The 20,850-nt window shown below is 44.3% G+C and overlaps 1 protein-coding gene across 1 annotated transcript in view; it reads left to right on the forward strand.

Moving 5' to 3' along the window:
* The window catches only part of LOC143283471 (brefeldin A-inhibited guanine nucleotide-exchange protein 3-like), a 92,800-nt gene that overhangs the window by 39,113 nt on the left and 32,837 nt on the right, over nucleotides 1-20,850 (forward strand). Inside the window, exons 9-23 of the mRNA XM_076589713.1 lie at nucleotides 1,010-1,123; nucleotides 2,204-2,380; nucleotides 3,760-3,892; nucleotides 5,127-5,239; nucleotides 7,576-7,748; nucleotides 8,784-8,924; nucleotides 9,624-9,931; nucleotides 11,155-11,305; nucleotides 12,634-12,824; nucleotides 13,110-13,196; nucleotides 13,886-14,039; nucleotides 14,526-14,642; nucleotides 15,698-15,916; nucleotides 18,476-18,743; nucleotides 20,327-20,452. Of these exons, the coding sequence (XP_076445828.1) occupies nucleotides 1,010-1,123; nucleotides 2,204-2,380; nucleotides 3,760-3,892; nucleotides 5,127-5,239; nucleotides 7,576-7,748; nucleotides 8,784-8,924; nucleotides 9,624-9,931; nucleotides 11,155-11,305; nucleotides 12,634-12,824; nucleotides 13,110-13,196; nucleotides 13,886-14,039; nucleotides 14,526-14,642; nucleotides 15,698-15,916; nucleotides 18,476-18,743; nucleotides 20,327-20,452 (2,472 nt within the window). The remainder of the gene's footprint in view (nucleotides 1-1,009; nucleotides 1,124-2,203; nucleotides 2,381-3,759; nucleotides 3,893-5,126; nucleotides 5,240-7,575; nucleotides 7,749-8,783; nucleotides 8,925-9,623; nucleotides 9,932-11,154; nucleotides 11,306-12,633; nucleotides 12,825-13,109; nucleotides 13,197-13,885; nucleotides 14,040-14,525; nucleotides 14,643-15,697; nucleotides 15,917-18,475; nucleotides 18,744-20,326; nucleotides 20,453-20,850) is intronic.

The following is a 20,850-nucleotide window of genomic DNA, read 5'->3' on the forward strand; positions in this document are numbered from 1 at the left end:
AGGGGCCACCACCACTTCATGGCTGTGTTCTGCTTGTCTTGTGGGGTTGGCCAGCTTGACATGAGCTGTGCAGCACATGATATACATTGTAGGCAGCAGCTTGAACTGGTTGTGTTGGGATTATTATTATTATTATTATTATTTCTTCTTCTTCTTCTTCTTCTTCTTCTTCTTCATACACAGACATTATTTCTTCTTCTTCTTCTTCTTCTTCTTCTTCTTCTTCTTCTTCTTCTTCTTCACACACAGACATTATTTTTTCTTCTTCTTCTTCTTCATTTCTTCTTCTTCTTCTTCACACTCAGACATTATTTCTTCTTCTTCTTCTTCTTCTTCTTCTTCTTCTTCACACACAGACATTATTTCTTCTTCTTCTTCTTCTTCTTCTTCACACACAGACATTATTTCTTCTTCTTCTTCTTCTTCACACTCAGACATTATTTCTTCTTCTTCTCCTTCTTCACACTCGGACATTATTTCTTCTTCTTCTTCTTCACACACAGACATTATTTCTTCTTCTTCTTCTTCACACTCAGACATTATTTCTTCTTCTTCTCCTTCTTCACACTCGGACATTATTTCTTCTTCTTCTTCTTCACACACAGACATTATTTCTTCTTCTTCTTCTTCACACTCAGACATTATTTCTTCTTCTTCTCCTTCTTCACACTCAGACATTATTTCTTCTTCTTCTTCTTCTTCACACTCGGACATTATTTCTTCTTCTTTTTCTTCACACACAGACATTATTTCTTCTTCTTCTTCTTCTCCCTCATCCTCCCCTTCTCCTTGTTTTTATCATCATGATCATCATGATCATCACCATCGTCATCATCATCATCATCATCATCATCATTATGATGATGATGATGATGATTATTATTATTACTGTTATTGTTGTTGTTATCATTCTTCTTCTTGCTGTTGCTATTATTATGAGTGGCAAGAGGTATGACTTGAAGACTGATCACTGTGACTTGCACACACACACACACACACACACACACAGCAGCAGTCATGGCCGCCAGGTGTTGCCTCTCCTCCTGGAAGGGGTCCACGCCATCCTCAGCAAGGTGCCCTCCCTGGTGCCCCGCCACAACACCGCCTTTCAGGACCTCATCTGGTCAGTCTGTGTGTGTGTGTGTGTGTGTGTGTGTGGAGGGGGAGAGGGAGGGGGGTGGCAGTCAGTGTGTGTGTGTGTGTGTGTATGTGCGTGTGTGTTTAGGGTGGTAGCAAGGTGCCCTTCCTAGCGCCTTGTCACAACACTGCCTTTCAGGACCTCATCTGGTCATTGTGTGTGTGTGTGTGTAGGGGGTGGAGGGTGGGGGTCACTGTGTGTGTGTAGGGGATGGAGGGGTGGGAGTCAGTGTGTGTGGGGGGGGGATGGGTATGTGTGTGTGTTGGTGGGTTAGGGGGGTCAGTGTGTGTGTGTGTGTGTGTCGGGGGTGGGTGGGAGGGTGTATTGAGGCAAGTTGCCCTGCCTTGTGCCCTGCCACAACACTGCTTTTCAGGACCTGATCTGGTCAGTGTGTGTGTTTGTGTGTGTGTGCGAGGTGGGGGGTTGGGTGGTGTGCATGTGAAGGTTAGGCAGTTGCTGGTTTTTTGTTTTTGTTTTTTGTTGTTTTTGTTTTTTTACATCACATCTGGTGTAGTATAACCTGGACCAGTATAACATGGACACATCGTTGACACTGAAGCTAATGCACCCATTACAATAATTAAAAACAAAAACAAAAAAAGGATACTTGTTGAGTGCCTTCCTCCCTTAAATGGAGCTCAGTGTGCTTTACGATAAACATTAAGCACATGCACATGCAAGCAATAACTTACAAATGGAAGAAGAAAAAAAAAGATTTATCACACAAAATTATAAAACAGATTCAAAGACTGTGTCTATTAAATGACACACTCACAGACACAGACACACAGACACAGACACACACACACACACACACACACACATATATATATAGATAGATATATGTACACACACATGGACACACAGAGACACACACACACATATATATATGTACACACACATGGACACACAGACACATACACACACACACACACACACATACACACACATACATACTCCCTCCCCCCCCCCCCCCCCCCCCACACACACACACACCCACCACCCACCACACACACACAGAGTTAATGCTGCCGCGCCTTACCGTTTTTTTTTTTTTTTTTTCAGGAAGCAACTGTGCCCGGTGCTGATCTCCCTGCTGGGGGTGCCCAAGGTGGAGAAGGTGCCCGTCGTGCAGAGGGCACAGTCCCATGAGGAGAGTGCCAGTAAGACCCCAGCCCCCACCCCAACTGTCCTGTCTTCCTCGTCCAACAACCTGGGGTCTGCTGCCAAAATTATCTACAGGTAAGTGGTGTTGAATTTGTTGTGTTTGTAAGGATCTGCTTGCTCAAAATTATCTTCAGGTGAGTCATGTGGGTTGTGTGGTAGGGTCTGTTGCCCAAATTATCGACAGGTAACTGGTGTGGTTTTGTGTGTATGTGGGAATCTGTTGAGTGAATTATCTACGGGTAACTCTGGTGTTAGATTGTGTGTATGTGGGAATCTGTTAACTGAATTATCTAGGGTTAACTGGTATGAGATTGTGTCTGTAGGGGCCTGCTGCCAAAATTATCTACAGGTAACTGGTGTGGATTTGTTGTGTGTGTGTGTGTGGATTTTCTGCCAAAATCATCTGCAGGTAACTGGTGTGGGTTTGTATGTGATGATCTGCTGCCAAAATTATCAACTGGTAATTGGTGTGGATTTTTGTGTTTGTGAGCATCTGTTGCCAGAATTGCCTACAGGTAACTGGTGTGGGTTTGTGTGTTTGTTGGGGTCTGTTGCAAAAATTATCTACAGGTAACTGGTGAGGTTTTGTGTCTATGTGGGAATCTGTTGAGTGAATTATCTGTTGAGTGAATTATCTATGGGTAACTGGTGCTAGATTGTGTGTATGTGGGAATCTGTTTGACTGAATTATCTAGGGGTAACTGGTATGAGATTGTGTGTCTGTAGAGGTCTGCTGCCAAAATTATCTACAGGTAACTGGTGTGGGTTTGTATGTTTGTTTTGTGCACATTTATCTACAAGTAACTGTTGTAATTTGTGTGTATGCAAGAATCTGTTACCAAAATTATTTACAGTTAACGTGTGTGGATTTGTGTGTGTGAGGATCGTCTGCCAAAATTATCTACAGGTACAGGTGTGATTTATGTGTATGTGGGAATCTGTTGCCAAAATCATTTGCATGTAAATGATGCCAGAATTATCTACAGGAAACTGGTGTGGGCTTGTGTGTATGTGAGGATCTGTTGCCAGAATTAATTACAGGTATGTGTTATAGGCTTGTGTGTGAGAATCTGTTGCCAAAACTATCCAAAAGTAACTGGTGGGGATTTTGTGTGTTTATGCAGAACTGTTGTGAGAATTATCTACAGGTACTTGTGTGGATTTGTGTATGTGTGGATCTACTGCCAAAATTATCTACATATGCTGGTGTCGGTTTGTATGTGTGTGTGTGTGGTGTGTGTGTGTGTGGGGGGGTGGGGGTGGGGGTTGCTACTATATCAGTGTATTAACAGTACTCGTATGACACAATTTTAATGAAATACAGTGTGACAAAATCAACTGTTGCACCTGCTATGTGCTATGTTTTCTTAGTAATGACTGACGTTTCAGTTGTGTACTTGTGTGCCAGCAGTGGTGTGTATTTTCACTGATGACGGGGTATTTATTGATCACAGCATTTCCGCCGAACTGGTACGCCTGGTGGGAAGCGTGAAATGCCTGCGACCCGTCCTGGAGTCTCTGTTTCACCGAATCCTCCTCTGTCCTCAACCTCAGCAGAGGCTGGAGGCTCTAAAGGTCATCCGAGAGGTCAGTCATTATCAGTAATGTAATCGCTATCATTTATTTCAGTTACATGCATGCATATCTTGGGAAGAGGTGGGTTCTAAGGCCAGACTTGAAAGAGCTGAGTGCAGAGACCTGACGAAGCGAAGGAGGGAGCTCATTCCAAATGCAAGGTCCAGAGACAGAGAAAGAGCAGCGGCCAAAAGTTGAGTGTTTGAATCTGGGTATGCGTAAACGGAGTGGATCTGAAGCCGATCGTAGAGAGCGAGATGGGGTGTAGAAGTCGAAGGCAGCCACAGAGATAGGAAGCGGCAGTTTTGTGAATACATTTATAACATAGAATGCAGATCTTGTAATTTATTGTGTGTGAAACAGGGAGCCAATGGAGATGTTGTATAGGAAGAATGAAGTGCTCAGATCTTTTCTTTTGGAGGACAAGTCGGGTAGCAGAGTTTTGTATGCGCTGAAGGTATTGAATTGATGAAGCAGGCAAACCAGACAATAGGGAGTTACAGTTGTGGAGGTGAGAGAGAATGAGAGAAACGACACATAGATGAAACATCGGTGGACAGATATTTCCGAATGGAACTGATGTGCTGTAATTGACAATAGCAGGACTGACAAGTCTGGCTGATAAATTTTTGCATGGACAGTGTGTTGTCAAGTACTCCCCAGCATGTGCTGGAAATCTGGCACAGATTATTTCAACTTTGGGCAGTTTCCAGCATAGAGACACTTAGTTTTGTTATTTTCCGGCATGCATTAATTTTTTGTAGCCTGTTCCTTGTCTTCAATTTCTCTGTCACATTATTATTTAGTGACTTTATTTAGTCCTTGAACCTAACTTCACAGTGTATCAGTGGGGGTGTGTGTGTGAAGGTGTGTGTTGCTGTGACACTAACTAAAGCCTAATGTCACTGTGTGTCAGTGGGTGTGTGCGTGTGAAGATGTGTATTACTGTGACACTAACTAACGCCTAATGTCACTGTATATGAGTGTGTGTGAGTGTGTGAAGGTGTGTGTTGCTGTGACACTAACGCCTAACGTCACTGTGTATCAGTGGGGGTGTGCGCGTGAAGGTGCGTGTTGCTGTGACACTAACGCCTAACGTCACAGTGTATCAGTGGGGGGGTGTGCGTGAAGGTGCGTGTTGCTGTGACACTAACGCCTAACGTCACAGTGTATCAGTGGGGGGGGGGTGTGCGTGAAGGTGCGTGTTGCTGTGACACTAACGCCTGACACTGGGTGGCTGTGACAGCTGCTGAGTGACCCGGAGAGGGTGGTGGACATGGCTCTGCCCACCGACACCACCACCACCACCACCACCTCCACCAGCAAGACAGACATCACCGACATGGCTCTCATCAAACTGTACGTCTGCCTTCCTGTCTGTCTGCCTGTCTTCCTGTCTGCACGTCTGTCTTTCTGTCTGTCTGCCTGCTTGTGTGTGCGTCTTCTGCCTGTCTACCTGTCGGTCTGTCTGTCTTCCTGTCTGTATGTCTGTTTGTCTGTGTGTCTTCTGTCTGTCTGTATGTCTGTCTGCCTGTCTGCTTGTCTGTCTGCCTGTCTGTGTGTCTTCTGCCTGTCTGTCTGTCTGTCTGCCAACTTGCCTGTCTGTCTTCCTGTCTGTCTGCCTGTCTGTCTCTCCGTCTGCATTTCTGTGTATCTGTCTGTCTGTCTGCCTACTTGCCTGTCTGTCTTCTTGTCTGTCAGTCTGCCAGCCCGTCTTTCTGCTTGCATGTCTGTCTGTCTGCCTACATTTCTGCCTGCCTGTCTTTGTGTATGTCTGTCTATCTGCATATATCTGTTTGCATGTCTGTCTGCCTTCATGCCTGCCTGCCGGTCTGTCTGCTTGCATGTGTGTCTGCAAGTCTCCCTGTCTATCTGTTTGTCTGTCTACCTGCCTACCTGTCTCTCTGTGTCTCTGTCTGTGCCTGTCTGCTTCTCTCTCTCTCTCTCTCCCTCTTCGTCTTCTTCTTCTTCCGTCCGGTAGTCTCCGATCGCAGGGGCACCACTGATGACCTGGCAGCCAGTTCTCTCCATTTCTCCCTGTTCCTAGTTTCTCTCGGGGCGTCACTCAGTCCTTGTCAGGCCTGTCCTTCTTCTTCTTCTTCTCCTTCTTCTTCTTCTTCTCCTTCTTCTTCTCCTTCTTCTTCTTCTTCTCCTTCTTCTTCTTCTTCTGCGTTCACTCGTATGCACACGAGTGGGCTTTTACGTGTATGACCGTTTTTACCCCGCCATGTAGGCAGCCATACTCCGTTTTCGGGGGTGTGCATACTGGGTATGTTCTTGTTTCCATAACCCACCGAACGCTGACATGGATTACACAGGATCTTTAACGTGCGTATTTGATCTTCTGCTTGCATATACTCACGAAGGGGGTTCAGGCACTAGCAGGTCTGCACATACGTTGACCTGGGAGATCGTAAAAATCTCCACCCTTTACCCGCCAGGCGCCGTCACTGTGATTTGAACCCGGGACCCTAAGATTGATAGTCCAACGCTTTAACCACTCGGCTATTGTACCCGTCGTCAGGCCTGTCCATTCTGGGACACTGTCCTCCCATCTCGTTTTCTGTTTGTCTCTGTCCTTGACAGTTAAAATGTAGAATAATCATAGTGATGATGATGATGGTAGTAGTAACAATGATGATGATGATGATAATGATGAGGATAGTAACGATGTTAATAATAATGATAATAATAATGATTATGATGATGATGATGATAATAATAATTTGAAAAAAAAAGGCAAACTAATCCTCCCACCTGCCAGACAGGAATTGTGTATTCATTTATAGTCTGTCCATCTAAGATGATGATATCAGACTGACCCAGACAGGAAGTTTGTGCTGATTTCAACAGAAGTCATATATACATACTACATAGATATACATGCATTCCAAGTACAGCATACTACACACAAACAGATGTGTGCTCACACAAACATGCTCACACACACACACACACACACACACACACACACACACACACACACACACACAGCCAGCAGAAGTTCAAGAAGCATATTAGTCATTAAGATGTAAGGCAGAACAGAAGTGTTATGAGAGGCTTTTTACACTGAACCGGGGAATCTTCATGATATGCTGAGAAGGGCATATTGTTCTGTGCTACTGGGCCAAGATGGGAGAAATGGCACTGACTTTGGGGATATTTGTTTCTTCAAGGAATTTTCTGAACTATGGGACAGCAGCTGGGCTTGAAGATCTGTGTATGTGTGTGTGTGTGTGTGTGTTTGTGTGTGTGTGTTAGTGTTAGTGCTTGTGTGTGTGTGTGTGTGTGCACACGCATGTATACTTGTACATTTGTGTGTGTGCATGCATGTGTGTGCATATGCATGCATGTGTGGATGTGTGTGTTTGTGTGTGTGCATGCATGTATGGGTGTGTGTGTGTGTGTGTGTGTGCATGCATGAATGTGTGTCTGTGTGTGTGCAAGCATGTGTGTGTGTGTGTGTGCACATGTATGTTTGTGTGCATGTATGTGTGTACATGTGTGCCTATTTGTATGTGCGCATGCATGTGTATGTATATGTATGTCTGTGCATGCATATGTGTGTGTGCATGCATGTATGAACGTGTATCCTGTACACAAACATGAATGCGCGCACCGCACACGCACGCACACGCGCATGTATAAGCATCGGAGCATACACATACCTGTGTGTGTGTTTGCGCCCTGATCAGGATGATGGACGCGGTAGAGGAGGGGTGCCACGGCAACGACCTCAGCGTGTGCTTCGCGGCCGTGACCTGCGTGGACGGGCTGCTGAGAGCCATGGACACCCTCAGTCGTGGGCAGGGCATCGCTGACTCCATCGTCGACGACATCCTCGTGGCCTGCTCCCGGCTGGACAAAGGTGCTGGTTGTGTCTTTGTGGTGTGACAGGACAAAGTTTCTTTTCTTCATCAGTCTGAAAGTGAATTATAAATAACATTCAAAATAGATGCTATAATCGACTAGAAGGTGGAGGGAAGAGTTGGGGGTTGGGGCGGAGGGGAGGGGGGTGGGGGGGGGGGGGGGGGGGGAGGGGGGGGGAGATGAAGAGAGAGAAGGCAAAAGAGAAAATGGGAAATGAAAATTTCTTATTTCTAGTTGTTTATGTCAAAAAGATATTAACTTTACTGTGGAATTAATGTTTTCTATATTGATTCTGAAGTTGATGTTTAGCTTGTATTCTGTAAAAATATATTTTTACTTTTGTATTTTGATGGGGTTTTTTCTGCTTTATTTGCTTAACATTGTTATGTTGTTTTACAGCTTGGTGTTTCTATATCAATTTCATGATCGTATTTGTTTGATGTGTTGTGCAAGTGTATATGTAAAATGTTTTCATGTATAGGCACACACATCTTTTAAATGTATGTTTTGTTTGTAGTGTGAGCATGAGCAACAAGACCACATGTGAATTTTCTCTTTGGAGATAATAAAAGTGACTTGACGTGATGCGACACAGCAGTTCCAGTTTAGGCCCAACAGCTGTGTGGTTAAAGTGTTGGACTTTCAATCTGAGGGTCCTGGGTTTGAATCCTGGTCACAGTACCTGTGTGGAAAAGGATGGAGATTTTTCTGATCTCACAGGTCAACAGATGCGCAGACCCGCTAGTGCCTAAACCCCCTTTAGTGTGCATGTGAATGCAGAAGATGTGCGTTCAAGATACCGTAATCCATGTCAGTGTTAGGTGGGTTGTCGAAACAAGAACATACCTGGCATGCACCCCCCTGAAAACAGAGTTATGATTGCCCACATGGAAGAGTCAGAAAGGGTCATACACGTAAAACCCTACCCATGCATATAAAGTGAACGCGGGAGTCACAGCCCACAAACGAAGAAGAAGTTCCTGTTTGGTGGTTGTGAAGTGTGATCAGTGTCTGTGTCCTTGTGGTGTGGCAGGACAAACACCACACAGCCAGTCGGCCATGCCTGGGGAAGAGTCCAGGGGAGGCCACCAGGATGGAGATGGGGGCTCTGTCAGTGTTGTTGGGCAGCAGTTGTCTTCCCTGTCGCCCCCAGACTCCCCGCGACCTGTCATCGGTGGGCAATTTTTCAACAGTGATATTCATGATTATAGTAATAATGATAATTCTAAATTCACAAAGCGCTTTTCCAACTAAAATATACCTAGTTGGGCTGTGCAATGTAAAAACTGATGTTTAAAACATGCATTTAAACATGAAAATAAAAAACTTACATGCATAACCTGGCAAAATAACTGACTAAACACTTTGTTGCTAATTAATGTTCACACACACACACACACACACACACACACACACACACACAAAGGCACTGAACAAAATAGATATTTAGATACGGAGGAACACCAAATACAGACTTTTCAATAAAGTAAACAACAAGAAACATAAGGCACTGAACAAACTGAACACACTTTTGTCTGGATTTCTCTTTCTCTGCATCTCTGTCACTCACTATGTCTGTCCACTTAAAGAAAAGAAAAAAATCACAGTGCATCTCTTCCAAATGGCCTGTAAAGGTAATAGATTACAGTCATATTTTCAAAATGAATCTCTTCAACATGGTCTATACAAGTAATGAAGCACAGTCATAATTTAAAATGCATGTCTTCAACATGGTCCATAAAGTAACAGAGCACTGTCGTTTGTAAGTCTGGTGTTTGTTCTTTTCTTTCTGTTTTTCTAACAGCCAGCTCATAGTCAAGCCTACACTCCCCTTAGGGTTTTTTTTGTTTTTTTTTCATTCATGTCCACACAGATTCTGACACCAACTCCGAAAACAGCGTGCAACAAGACGTGGTGAAAAGAGTCACCCGACTCAGACTCTCTGACGTAGAGCAGGACGATATGTCTCCACCAAGCCAGGAAATGGAGATCCCCAGTCAGGACGAGGCTGATAAAAGTGAGAAAGAGGGAGGAGAAGAAAGGCAGATATCCGGCGAGGGCGTTGAGGAGGTGTGCACGTCGAGTGGTATGGCGAAGGAGGAGGACTTGCAGGCTGGGGATGGGGAGGAGGCAGCACGACAAGCAGACCAGGGGGAACAACACCTCAGCCCTGCTCGAAAGGTACGGTATCCAAAGTTCAGTTCAGTGCAGTTTTGTCAAGGAGGCGTCACTGCATTGGGACAAATCCTTGTCCCCACTTCACAGATGTGTCTTTCGGTATGTTGCTCAAATTTCCTCACCAACACTGCAGGTGTCTGTATCTCTCAGCCTGGACTAACACCAGGATATATCATAATATAAATACATTCTTGTCAAGAAGTCCCAAACCTAAATGGATCTCCATAGCATCATCCTCATGACCCTCGTCATCATTTCTACATCATCAGTCTATAAAAAAAACAAAATGCCCCAAATTCTGGGGCAGCAACCCTGCCAATCCCCCCCCACATCCCTTCGCCCTGCTCTCTTCCCCCATCCCCCTCAGCAAAAAAGCTAAAGCAAGAACAAAACAAAAAACAAACAACACCTGTAGCACAGCTGCCAACCATTTCTAATATTTAGGAATGTTTCTGAAGTTTAGCATCAATTCTGAAATTATGATCTTCTGCATAATTTTCCAAATTTCCAGATTTCAACAACAAAAAAACAAGATCATAAAAAAATCCCTAAAATGTGAGAAACTGAACCCGCTTGCTGGGTCCATGCACCGATCCATGTTTTTCAGTTGGAAAAAAGTTGCTGCGTATGTCCAAGGCGCCAGTGCTGTTTTACTGACTTGGTGTCGAGCACTGAAAGTTGATTTGATGTTGGCAGCAAATCAGTGAAAGAAAAGAGTTTATCAGCACTGTACTTTATTGCACAATCGGGCCAAGTAGTTTTGTGACCTGTTGTGATTCATCATCAGACACAAAACAAGAGCGCCAAAGAATCGATAGACAGAAAATATGAAAAAACTTAGCCGTATGCAGAGCACAGGAGCAGGAGTCAAGATGGCTGCCGCAAAAAGAGGGCGCTAGTCAGGGGTGCAAAGGGGAGGTAACCTACTTCGGGAGGTTATCGGCTGTAATTACTTTCGTTTTCTCCGCATAGGTGGGTAGTAGTTTTCACAGGACAGGAATCAGACCCCTGCCGGAGTCTGCACTAGTGGGTCACGGTAAGTATGTTACTTAAACGTAATTTTCGGAAGAAAATTTCCTTTTGCATTTATTGATTCATGCGATGCCCCCTCCCGAGCCCATTCCCAGACAGGATTCCTAATTTTGGGTCTGGAAAGTTGCCAGCTGTGCTATAGTCCTGGCAGTGCAGTGCAGAAAGGGTTAACACAGCACCATTGTGTGTGACAGGCTCTTCAGGAGCAGTCAGAGCGAGTGGAACGTCAGAACGCTGCCCAGTTCGTGCAGCTCCTGCGAAGCTGTACCCCCCAGCTGATGTCACTGCCGTCCGTCACAGATGTGGACGAAGCACTTCAGACCTTCGCTTCCAACTTCTGCTCAGGTTTTTTGAAAATTTATTTATTTATTTTGTTGTTGTCAAGTTTCAAAATGTAAAATTTATGACCATAACTAACCATAGCCATAGATTTTCTTTTGACTGGTTATTTTACACTTAAGATACACATTACTTAAGTAAGTGCTTAGTGTAATTATGGTGGACTCTTGCAGTGAATTTGACCCATTTAATGACAAAAAAACTGACGAATTAATCATCCGAAAATTCTCAGGTAAGTGAAACAAACGGTCTGGACAAAGTGGCAGACATTTCAATCAAGAAGATAGCCCACAACCTTCAACATCTACAGAATATGACATTTTGTCATTTCTGTAAAGTTATAAGTAAACTATTGCATCCCTTGTCTTGAGACTTAGTTACCTGTCAGAATTATATTTCAGTCATTATATTAAGTTTGATAGCTATTGGTTGAGTGGTTGTTATAAATTTGTGCCTGAAGTTAAGCACCCATTCATGACGGGCGCAGTAGCCAAGTGGTTAAAGCGTTGGACTTTCAATCTGAGGGTCCCGGGTTCAAATCTCGGTGATGGCGCCTGGTGGGTAAAGGGTGGAGATTTTTCCGATCTCCCAGGTCAACATATATGCAGACCTGCCAGTGCCTGAACCCCCTTCGTGTGTATACACAAGTAGAAGATCAAATACACACGTTAAAGATCCTGTAATCCATGTCAGTGTTCGGTGGTTTATGGAAACAAGAACATACCCAGCATACACCCCCCCGAAAGTTGAGTATGGCTGCCTACATGGCAGGGTAAAAACGGTCATACACGTAAAAGCCCACTCGTGTACATCTGAGTAAACGTGGGAGTTGCAGCCCACGAACGCAGAAGAAGAAGAAGAAGAAGCACCCATTCCCGTTGATACAGCCAGGCCAGAACATGCCAGGCCAGGAGGGCTGCACAGGCAGAAGTCCTGAAAGGGATAGTGTTTCTATTTATTCATTTATTTATGTATTTTCTTTCTTTTCTTTTTTTAAACATTTTTTTAATTCCATTTTGATAGGTTGACATTTTACAACAACAGCAGCATGTTAATGGACATGTATAAAGAAGAAAAAAAGAAGAAAAAACAACAACAAAAAACCCCACCATAAATACTCTATCAGACAGAAGCAGCCAAGCAGCTGGATTATACATTGGTTGGTTATCATCATGGAGTATTATCATTCATTTCTTAAGATCTTACACAAGCTGTCAAGGAATACAAACTGTCAAGTATCTTAGAACACGTTCACAGCAAGTGAACTATCAATAAAAAGAAAATAAGTATGGGATTTATGTATCTTCTGATGTATGGTAATTGTTTTGCTGCAGGGCTGTCAGAGCAGCAATGTCATGGCAGCGGCAGGGCGGAGATGTCAGGGCTGGTGCTGAACGCGGACGGCGTGTACACCGCTTCCGTCGCTGCCCTCAGGCTGAGCTACGCTCTCAGCAAGGGAGGCTACTACACCACGCGCCAGGCCCCACCTCCTCTCCCAGACTCAGGTACCCAGTCCAGTCAAGATGTAGCGTCATGAGTCTGTGGAGTGTCATGTGCCTATCATGTGCCTATGGAGTGTCATGTGCCTGTCGTGTGCCTATGGAGTGTCATGTGCCTATGGAGTGTCATGTGCCTGTCATGTGCCTATGGTCATGTGCCTATGGAGCTTCATGTGCCTATGGAGTGTCATGTGCCTGTCATGTGCCTATGGAGTGTCATGTGCCTGTCATGTGCCTATGGGGTGTCATGTGCCTTGTCCCTATGGAGTGTGATGTGCCTATGGAGTGTCATGTGCCTTGTGCCTTTGGAGTGTCATGTGCCTTTGGAGTGTCATGTGCCTTGTGCCTATGGAGTGTCATGTGCCTATGGAGTGTCATGTGCCTTTGCCTGTGGCATGGTAGGCATGTTTATTGTGAAGTCAGTGAATGTGTGCTTGTGTTTGTGTGGAGAGTTGAGCTCAGGAGCTGCCACAGTGCAAAGCCAGGTTTCTTTTATTTCAAAAAGACCGCAAGGGAAGAAGTAGAATAAAGACACCAAAGGCATACAATACATGCCAACAAAGTACTCAGCAAGGTTACACAGTACATAATGAACATGTAAGTATATGAATTTATATAAATGAAATGATAGTAATAGCAGTAATAATGATAATGATAATTACTACTAATGATAACGATAATTTTTATCTCCAGGTGCAGTCTGGGTTCAGGTCTGTTGCTGAAATAAGAAAAATAGTAATAAAATGATAGTAATAATGATAATAATAATGAAACTACTATTACTACTACTAATGATAACAATAATTTTTATCTCCAGGCACAGTCTGGGTTCAGGTCTGTTGCTGTAATAAGAAAAATAGTAATAAAATGATAGTAATAATGATAATAATAATGAAACTACTATTACTGCTACTAATGATAACAATAATTTTTATCTCCAGACACAGTTTGTGGATGGGGTGCTGAGTTCGGGTCTGTTGCTGTAATAAGAAAAATAGAAATAAAATGATAGTAATAATGATAATAATGATAATGATAATGAAACTACTATTACTATTATAATGATAACAATAATTTTTATCTCCAGACGCAGTTTGTGGACGGGGTGCTGGGTTCGGGTCTGTTGCTGTACCTGTCACCGACCTGGCTGAGCGAGCTGTACCAGCAGACGGTGACCTCTGACCTCATGGACGTCACTCACGTGACCATGGCTGACTGCCCCCTGTTGCAGATGTTAGAAGGTGTGGGGGGTGGGAGTGGGGGTGGGGGTTGTGGTCATGTACGTATGCTGAAACTTGCACCATGCTCATGCAAATAACACTTGAGTGTATTAACACTCTCACACACACACACACACACACACACACACACATATATACATGCACATGAGTGCGCGCACACACAGACACACATATGCTGCATTTGTTGGAATGTGTGCAGTGTTGTGGTCACACATACACACACATGTATGCATGCATTAATACAAATGTGGACACAGACACACATGTGCACACACACAAACACACACACACACACACACACACACTTGCACACGGTGCATGCAAACATGCACATACACATACATGCAGCACATACAGCACACACATACACAAACACACACACTCACATGCACACACACACATACACACGACATCCCCCCTACACACACACACACACACACACACACACACCCTACTATCATCCCTAGTGTTAACAATCTGTGACAGATGTGGATGGACTGGGCAGTCATGAAATCGGCGGACAGCTGATGTATGAGTTTCGCTGTGATGAGGGCAGCGTGAGCCACGAGGAATCTCCTGAAATGAGACTGAAAGTGGAAGCTGGTAAGTAACAAGGATGATAAAATTTTAAAAAAAGATATGACAATGATAATAATAATAATAATGATAATGATAAAAGTGATTATATAGTGCTGAATCTTGTGCAGAGACAAATCAAATGCTTACACACCAGTCATTCACACACATGCATAACTTAGCGGTGAGTGCTATGTACATGCAACACACAGGACGTCAGTTTATCGTCTCATCCAGAACACCAACCTGTCAACCGTGTGTTTCATGAAAATCGTGGAGCATTGGTGGTTATCTATTGCCAGCAGTGTGCATTGAAATGCACTACACTGATGTCCAACTGCCATGCCCACTTCCACACCATCTGATCTGGCATTTGACCACAGTCTTACATCACTGCTCTCCCTCTCCTCCCCCTCTTCCAACACTCGCTGCACATATTCTGTTAGTCATAGTCACCTGCTAAGAAAAAAAGGCTGTCTGATTGGATTGATGGACTGAATTACCATCACTTGGGCTGTCAGTTTCATCACTGTCATTGTCATTCGCCTTCGTGTTCAAACCAATCATCAGACAACAGAGATCCTTCTCCCTCGTTAGAGCTGTACATAATCATAAACATAGCTCGCAAAATTGTGTCGATCCACTGACTCGGACCACTTTCTTTACTGGACAAAGTTTTCAACACCTTTTTTTTGCATATGATGCAACCCCCTTTCCATGCGTGTTCCACTTGGTCCAGTTAGCAAATGATCATCGAGTAGAAAAGGGTCTTCTGCCTGATGTATGCTCACTTAAACAGTATTTTTATAATCCAGACACATCAAAGTAACCGTTCAGAGTCTGTTTATGTGCACTGAGCCAAACTCCAGTGAAGGAAAAATCGGAACATACGCTGGATGTCGGTGGACATCTTATCGGCACTATGGCAACAATTTTTGCAGGATGTCAGGATGGAGGGGGGGGTGGGGGGATTGGGGTACAAACAGGCCGCTACACCAGCACATGAAACCATGAACCACACACACACACTAATTGCCATCCCCATGCCCACACCCACCACCTCCCCACCCTCTCCCCCTCAGGTCAGACGTTGGCACGGATCGTGCTGTCGACGTGCTGGGAGGGAATGCTGGACGTGCTGTGTGTTCTGCTGGATGGCAAGAGCTCCTGTGGCATCACCTTCAGCCTGGGCTTGCTGCTGGGCACAGAGGGCGCCCGTGAGGAGACGCAGCGAGGCCGCGACGCCATCTGCCTGTCGCTCAGCGGTCTGCAGGCTGCCTCCAGGCTCTGCTGCATGCTGGGTAATATTGATAATGATAATAATGATAATAGCGCTGAATCTTGTGGAGAGACAAATCAAAGCGCTTTCACACCAGTCATTCACACGCATGCATAACTCTAAACTGGAGAAACTGAAGACAAGGAAGAGGCAGGGAAGGGAGGCTATCTTGCGAAGAGGTGGGTTTTAAGGCCAGACTTGAAAGAGCTGAGCGCAGAGACCTGACCAAGCGAAAGAGGAAGTTCATTCCAATCGCAAGGTACAGAGACAGAAAAAGAACGGCGGTACAGGTGGTAAAGAGAGAGAAACTGTGTTTTTGTTTTGTTTGTTTGTTCTTTTATCCACACGGCGTTGGTGAATAATGATTGAGATGAGTTACACAGGAAAAATGAAACGAGAAGTATTGTTTATTACCCAGTAAGCGGTAAGCAATGATTGAGACAGGAAAAAAAATGAAAAGGGTTGGATTGTTTGCTATTTTCAACAGCAGTAAGTAGGGATTGAGATAGACAGGGAGAAATGAAAAGATAAGGAATGGTTGAAAAAGAGAAGTAATGGGGTGGGTGGGGAGAAGGGAAAAGATTTTTGAAAAGAGAGTTAAACTTGCTAGACCCCACAGCTACATGTCTGCTACAACTTTGCTGGACCAGTACTACCTGAGACCACTGCAGTAAAAAAAACAAAAAAACAGGATGGTTCACAAAAATGGCAAAAATTGATGGAGAATTGTTGATTAATTGCCGTCAAAAGAGGAAGCTGGTCAGGGATACAGAGGGGAGGTAACCTGCTAACCTGCTTCCGGGAGGTTATCGGCTGTAGCTACTTTTGTTTTCTCCGCATAGGCGGATAGTAGTTTGCACAGGACAGGAATCAGACTCCCTGCTGGAGTCTGCACTAGTGGGTCACGGTAAGTATGTTAGATAAACGTAATTTTAGGGAAAAAAAAATCCTTTTAAGCTGTCGAACAGAGCTTCATTTCTGTCTGCATGTGGATTTGTTTCTACTGATCTACCTTCTCTAGAAGACATATATTATAAGCGGCTACTCAAGAAAGCAAAATCAATCAGCCAGAACAAATCACATCCAGCTTTTGGGATTTTCGAGATGTTCCCTTCTGGTCGATGGTACTGAAGTATAAGGACGAAAACCAATCGCTTCACCAATAGCTTTTTCCCCAAAGCAGTCAGTGCCCTGTCTCTTGAACAAACCCAGTATGATAAATAGAATTGTGCAATCAACGGCCATCTACCTGAAGTTCTAGTCATCAGCCCCATCCACATGTAATATGTGGCTTCTGTTCAAACGTGAGAGAGAGAGAGAGAGAGTGTGTGCGTGCATGCATGTGTGTGTATGTTTGTGTGTGTGTGTGCGTGTGTGCAGTGCGTGCATGTGTGAATATGCACAAGTTTTTGTATCAATATGCACTTGTATGTATCCTAATTTCTACTGTATCAGTGTTTGTGTATGATTTTCGATTTATGTTGGTACTTTGTTATGTACCATCCCCCCCCAATATTCCTTGTGAACCTGGTACACTTGGTAATAAAGACATATTCTATTCTATTCTGTTCTGTCAAGGTGCATTTCTCTACATGATTTTACCAAGGTGATCCTTTTGTTGCTGTGGGTTCTTTTACATGCACCACATGCATGCTGCACATGGGACCATGGTTTATCTTCCCATCCATATGGCTAGCGTCAAGGTCTAGTGGATGAGGAAGAAAATTCTGGTGAGTGGACGATTCAATCCCATGCCCTCAGATTCTCTGGTTTCCTTGGAGGGTGGACATGTTACAGCCAGGTCACCACCCCACTGTCATGTTTGCCAGAATACAGAATACTTGATCATCTCTAAAGAGAACTTAGTTTGTGTCGTAAAACATTGATTATCTCCAAAGAGAAACTAGGTTGTGGTGTAAAGCACGCATAAACGAAACACGCAAATCAGTCATTCAGTGTATTGAATAAAAGAAATGAAATGCTTGAATATTGATTTGAAATAAACCACAGATACAACAGTCACAGTGATTCACATGCAATAATGATAATGATGATAGATAACATTTATATGGCGCAAACTCGCCATGTGAGCGCCTTACATGAAAAAAAACGTATACAATAGTGCATAACATACCTCTGCACATGAAAAATCAACACATATGCAGCAAGAAAATACTACAAGTTGCAGGTATGAACAATCACACACACACACACACACACACACACACACACACATGCACATAAACACACACACACACACACACACACACGACAAAAATGCCCTACACATGCACACACACACACACACACACACACACACACACACACACACACGCACACACAAGACAAAAATACCCAACACATGCACACCCGTGCACACACACGCTTGTTTGTGCACACACGCACGCACACACAAACATCCAGCCACAGACACACACACACTACATGATGCCTTCAGCTGAGGGCAAAATGGGGTTTGTAGGAGGAGGAGGAAGAAGAATGTGGACAATTAGTTATACTTCATCACACCCAAAAGGCCTGTTTGAACAGACAGGTTTTCAAGTTTTATCACTGACCACAGGTCTCCAGTCCAAATGCGCCAGTGCCTTCGCCCAGCTGGCCAGCACCTCCTGTGTGCGCGAGGACGGCCGCACGCCTGGTGGGATGGGGGTAGGGGTGGGGGAGGGGGGGCTGAAGGGGGCTGGGGGGGGCCTGAAGGCGGCAGTGCTGAGGGACAGGCCCCGCCCCATCCGTCTCCATGCCTCCCACGTGCTGAGCATGGACGTGCTGATGACCACGGGCATGGAGGTTGGCAGTCATGCGGCAGACTGCTGGAAGCACGTCTTCAGGTGAGTTTTTCTGTCTGTTTTTGAGTTTCTGCGGCACATGTGTTTGTCTGTTCTGACATTAGGACACCTGTTGGTACGGGTGTTTTAACTCTCTCCGGACGATGGAACACTATAGCGTTCCTGATGTAAGGTAGCATTCTGTACGACAGAATGCTATAGCGGTTTTGACAATTAAAAAATTTTTTCCATGTTTTCCTCATGGGGTAGCATACCAATTGCAGCTACACCAGGCATTGCAAATGTGTCAAGGGTTGAATGGAAAGTTTCGTCATGAGATTCCGTAACAACAGGACCCCACATGACAAGCTAATCTGCATACACATCAAAAATGGTGTCGCAGGCGATACAAGTGGAAATTTTTGGAGCAAACTATATCACGACAGTGGCTTTTACCGCTGCTGAAGTGATTGAAATGCTTCACACTGAACGTTTTGACATTGATGAGGATGATGAAGACGTTGAATAAAGTATCTGCAGTGAAGAAATCTACCAGCAAGAAGGTACTTACAGTGACTTAGCTTCTGAGAGCAGTGAAGAGGGAGGGGAGTGGGCGTTCACACAACGTGAGGAGAGGGGTCAGTGAGTCAAGTGCAGTGAGTTTCATTCGGTTACTTTATGTTTTGTATTTTTTGTGATTTCTTTCCTAACCCTAACAAATGGGTCGTCTCTAGGGAAAAGCATGGGAGAAAACTGTTCGTCTGGAGTGAGTTAATGTGACATTACACGGTGTAGTGGCACTGGTGTTTATTCTGACATTACTTCTTCTTGTTGTCACAGGTGTTTATTCTGACGTGACTGTTGTTGTCACAAGTGTTTTTTTCTGACATGACTCCTGCTGTCACAGGTGTTTATTCTGACATGACTCCTGTTCTTCACAGCTGTTTATTGTGACATGACTCCTGTTGTCACAGGCGTTTATTGTGACATGACTCCTGTTGTCACAGGTGTTTATTGTGACATGACTCCTGTTGTCACAGGCGTTTATTGTGACATGACTCCTGTTGTTCACAGGTGTTTATTGTGACATGACTCCTGTTGTCACAGGCGTTTATTGTGACATGACTCCTGTTGTCACAGGCGTTTATTGTGACATGACTCCTGTTGTCACAGGTGTTTATTCTGACATGACTCCTGTTGTTCACAGGTGTTTATTCTGACATGACTCCTGTTGTTCACAGGTGTTTATTCTGACATGACTCCTGTTGTCACAGGTGTTTATTCTGACATGACTGCTGTTCACAGGTGTTTATTCTGACATGACTGCTGTTCACAGGTGTTTATTCTGACATGACTCTGACATGACTCCTGCTGGTACAAGTGTTTATTCCAACATTACTCCCGCTGTCAAAGGTTTTTATTCTGACATTATGACACTTCTTGTCACAAGTGTTTATTCCAACATTACTCCCGCTGTCAAAGGTTTTTATTCTGACATTATGACACTTCTTGTCACAGGTGTTCATTCCAACTTGACACTTGCTGTCACACAGGTATTTATTCTGACATCTCCAAATTGTTGAGGCGCAGGTGGTTTTTAAAAAAATTTTTTTTATTGTGACGCTGTAACACCTGTTGTGTGACAGGTGTTGCGCGCACATCTCGGAGCTGGAGCACACCTACTTCAGCCAGGGGAACCACGAGTCCAGTCTACCTCGGGTACAGCAAGGTCGCACTGCCGACACTGAGGGGGCCCCAGGGGATTCGGATGGGTCAGTGTTGTGGTGGTGGTGTTCTTCTATTATTTTTTCTTTCCTTTTTCTTTTTTTCTTTTTCTTTCTTTCTTTTCTTTTCTTTCCTGTGTCCAGCCAAGCCTGGAGCATCTTCTCCTTATGATAAAGTTATTCTCATCTTCTGGTTTCATCTAATCTTACCTACCTTGCCTTACCTGACGTCACATCATGTCGCGTCGCGTCACATCATGTCACATCACGTCATCTCACCTTACCTTATCTCATCTCACCTCACCTCACATCACTTCACATCACATCATCTCATCTTACCTTACCTTACCTTACCTTACCTTACCTTACCTTACATCCCATCTCATTTCACCTTATCTCACCCCACCTTACCTTACCTTACCTTATCTTATCTTACCTTACCTAAC

Source organism: Babylonia areolata, chromosome 6 (genome assembly GCF_041734735.1).
Source record: "Babylonia areolata isolate BAREFJ2019XMU chromosome 6, ASM4173473v1, whole genome shotgun sequence".
Lineage (NCBI taxonomy): Eukaryota > Metazoa > Mollusca > Gastropoda > Neogastropoda > Buccinidae > Babylonia > Babylonia areolata.